Source organism: Homarus americanus, unplaced genomic scaffold (genome assembly GCF_018991925.1).
Source record: "Homarus americanus isolate GMGI-L3 unplaced genomic scaffold, GMGI_Hamer_2.0 scaffold4062, whole genome shotgun sequence".
NCBI lineage: Eukaryota > Metazoa > Arthropoda > Malacostraca > Decapoda > Nephropidae > Homarus > Homarus americanus.
Window position 1 is genome coordinate 5,560 of NW_024736452.1, and position 3,857 is coordinate 9,416.

The 3,857-nt window shown below is 36.2% G+C and overlaps 1 protein-coding gene across 1 annotated transcript; it reads left to right on the forward strand.

Moving 5' to 3' along the window:
* Nucleotides 1-1,549: 1,549 nt before the first annotated feature.
* Nucleotides 1,550-3,102, forward strand: LOC121872171 (the record flags this gene model as incomplete). Its single annotated transcript, XM_042374843.1, is given in 1 exon segment — nucleotides 1,550-3,102. A coding segment is annotated over 1 exon segment (497 nt), but the record flags the coding sequence as incomplete, so codon positions are not given.
* Between the last annotated feature and the right edge of the window lie 755 nt (nucleotides 3,103-3,857).

Here is a 3,857-nt window from a genome sequence, read left to right on the forward strand (position 1 = left end):
TTCAGACATGAAAAATATTTACCATTTACTGCCATATTACATACATGTGTGTGTATACGCCTCGGGCTGGTGACAGCTCCTCATGTTTCTGCGGGGGAGGGAAAGATCTGGAAAAACAGCGCACGACTGATGGCTGTGAGTGTGAATGGAGAGGAGGGAGACAGGAGAGGGAGTATAATATCATTTTGGCTTCTTTATTGTCTCACAACATTGGTCAGTTATATATGAATGTATAATTAACCACACCATTAACATAGGCACAGACTTAATAACTTCTGATACCACATTAATCTCTTTATTACGCATTAATAGTTTGCGTAATTAATTCTGGGTTGTAGCCGGAGAAGTTTTACCTTGCTCCTTTCCCATCCCTGTTGCTACCTCCCACTCGTAACCCCCCCCCCACTCGCCCATCAACTTCCTCACACGGGTTCATACTCCCGTGGTTCACAACTCGCGGAGATTAGGATTATTTGGTTAGTGAATCTACCACATTCAAGACATATACAGTACTTAAGAATGATGTAAAAGAGCTATATTATACATATTTGAAAGTCTATTTTTGGATATAACACCCTGTAAACTGGAGGAGTGATTGCTTCGGACGCAGGTTCATACTCTCATGGTTCACAACTCGCGGAGATTAGGATTATTTGGTTAGTGAATCTACCACATTCAAGACATATACAGTACTTAAGAATGATGTAAAAGAGCTATGTTATACATATTTGAAAGTCTATTTTTGGATATAACACCCTGTAAACTGGAGGAGTGATTGCTTCGGACGCAGGTTCATACTCTCATGGTTCACAACTCCCGAAGATTGGGATTGACAACGCTGACTGTAGCAGGTGGAAGTGTGGAAGGGTGTACCTCAATATCTAGTTCTTATTGCTACTAAAGGGAAATTCATTTTTACAAACCAAGGTAATGTAATAGTCTAAGCATAGGATATTTCACCGCCCCTTGTGAATCCCTAAGGATAATGCCATTGTGTGTGCTTTGTGGTATCTAAAGGAAGTAATTTCATTTTCAAATTTTGAAACTAGAAAGCATTCTGGCTTTTTTAAGGCTATGCTTCCCTAGTTTTGTGTGCATTGTGGACTGTCACCAAGTATTTCATAAGGTTTTCCATTGGGCATAAATGACGGATTGAAGTATGGAATCATATTTTATGGCTGAAAAGACCAGCAAAGTAACTGACTTCCTGCCCTCCATCCTGAAGTGAAGTCCTAAATTGGCAAGGTTCTTAGGGCTGGATTATGACCACCGTGTATGATCAGAGTAGACGTCAAGGGAACTAACAGTACAGTAGTCATGATTCTGACCTGACAACCATTAGATTTGTAAGGATTTGTGCTGATTCAAATGGGTGGGAAGGCTATAATTTGTTCATTTTTTGCAGCAATAAACTGTCCATTCAGACAATGGCAATGGTAGGCTTTGTAAAGATGCTTGGCAGTAAAACAACTCGCAGGTATCTCATTCATTTCACTGTCTTTAAAATAAGATTTATCTCATATTTAATTATTACATTTTGGTTTTCCACAGCCACTTGATGATCTTCTGGGACCAACTTATGTGTCATCAGGACCTGCTGGGCTATCAGTGTCCAGTATTAAGGTTCACAAAAGCAAGATTGGACATCTTCCTCCTGCAACACAAACCATTTTCCACAAAGTCTCAACATCACCAGACCGGACATCTACTACTCCTCCCCAGTCATACTCTCCTGCTGTATCTCAGGCTGCCTCTTCCACTTGTTTATTGCAAGAAGTGAAAAGAAAAAACTCTGAATCTAGCTCAGCTACTCTTGATAACCAAGCAGAAAGAGGAGACAAAAGACAACACTTAATGGAGCAATACTTTGAGCAAGTGAAAGACAAAGAAGCTAAGGAGGTGGAATATAAGAGGAGAAAGGAGAGGAGAGAAAGAATGAAACTCAGAGCTTTACAGAAAATAGGAAAAGAGCTCCAAAGTATTGCAAAAGTTCAATTAGAAATCATTAAAAAACAAGATTTAATTTTAGAGGAAATTAACCGATGAGTCTATATATAAAGCAAAACATATATGATACAGTACTTTTTATACATATTCACTGCCTCCTATGAAGAAGTTAGTAAGAGGTTGTCTGCCCGCATCCAAGGAGTGAACTTAGAGTTTTTTGGATTAAAAGAACAATTTGATTTGGTTAAGGTTGGTAAAGGTGTACTGTACAGTGCCACTCATACTCTTTCATTCAGAAAATACACTTTATGACTTTTTTTCTTTTTTTTTTTAAGTTTTATGCTGGAATATGTCTGTTTGTATTGGCACAATTTATATGACTAATTCTCAAGTCTTTTTCTTATGAAAAGTATAAATTGGTAGTATACTGTACAGTAGTATTGACTTAATGCTTTTGGCTTGTGTAAATATTTGATAATTTGCTTTTTACTGTAGTACAGTTTAGTTATTTTTAACAATACAGTATTATGAAATTGAACTATATTTAGTGTAAAAAATTTCTGTTTAACTGTACACTAAAGTGAAACAGATCTTATATTGTATATTAAGTGAGATTTTTTATAAGAGATATCCTTTAAATAGTAAAACTACAATTTGATCAGGCTAATGTAAAGATTTCTTATCTAAGTTTAATGGGATTTTAAAATACAATATTTATACGTGATACCTACATGTAAAGCTACTTATTTTTTCATTGCAAACATTTTCCCACTAGACTGCTGTGTGCCAGGAATCAATAGCAAAATTGCTCTGTCTTTTCTCGTGTTCATCTATTCATTGTAACTGGTGTAATGTCCCCATAAATTGCTCAACATCTGCTCTCCTGTCCTTCACATACTGTACTCTGCTGCATCCAGAAGTTCAACTCCCTCATTAGTGCAGCAAAGCCTCGATAAATAGGACTAATTTGGACAGACTCCAGTCCCAAAAAAGGAAATCTGTTGGGGGTGGAGATGACACTATTAATCTGCACTGTTTAATCCATAAAAGGTCACATTATTATACAGTGGTCCCTCGGTTAACGAATGGTTCGGTTAACGAAATTTCAGTTAACGAATTACCTTCCATAAGAATCTTCAATTCGGTTAACGAACAAAAATTCGATTAACGAAATCCTTACGAACATCATGTTTTGTTGTGAGCATCAGCTGATGGGCTAGTCTGCCAATTCAGTAATTCAGTAATCTGTTCTATGTTTACATTCGTTTCCAGTGGAGTAAACATCAAGAAAATTGTGCTCTTTAATATTTGCGCATTTTTTATATTAAAATTATTGGTCATTCTAAAATTTAGCCATCCAAGCTCTGTCTACATAAAGTTCTTCAACTATTATTTTTGGCTCGATATATGTAACTTTATTAATTTATTGAAACTCATTTAAAGTGAGGTATGTCATAATGAACGGTTTATATAACGAATATTTACATAACAAACAGTTTTTCCTATAAAATTGAAAATGCTAAAACGTACGAAAATTCTACGGCGAACGCGGATGAATATTGTTTCGGGAGTTTAAATGCACATTTACTGTATATACTCATCTATAATTCTACCTCGTTTATAGGTCGACCCTGATTTTTTGACCAAGAAATCATTAATTTATGATATGCCTTTTTTATAGGTCGACCCATGTTTTTGAGGGTAATGGAACAGCAAAACCTTCACTAAAAACACTACGTCCTATAAACTGAGGGTCGCCGTGCCTGAAATACCGAGCGCCAAAGGCAAATTGCTTACCATTATTATGACACTACACTGAAACGCGGGTAGCTTCAGCAAAAATATTGTATATTTCCATTCAAGTTTTTATTCAAGTCAATTAGGAGGGAATATTATTGTAATACAACAGA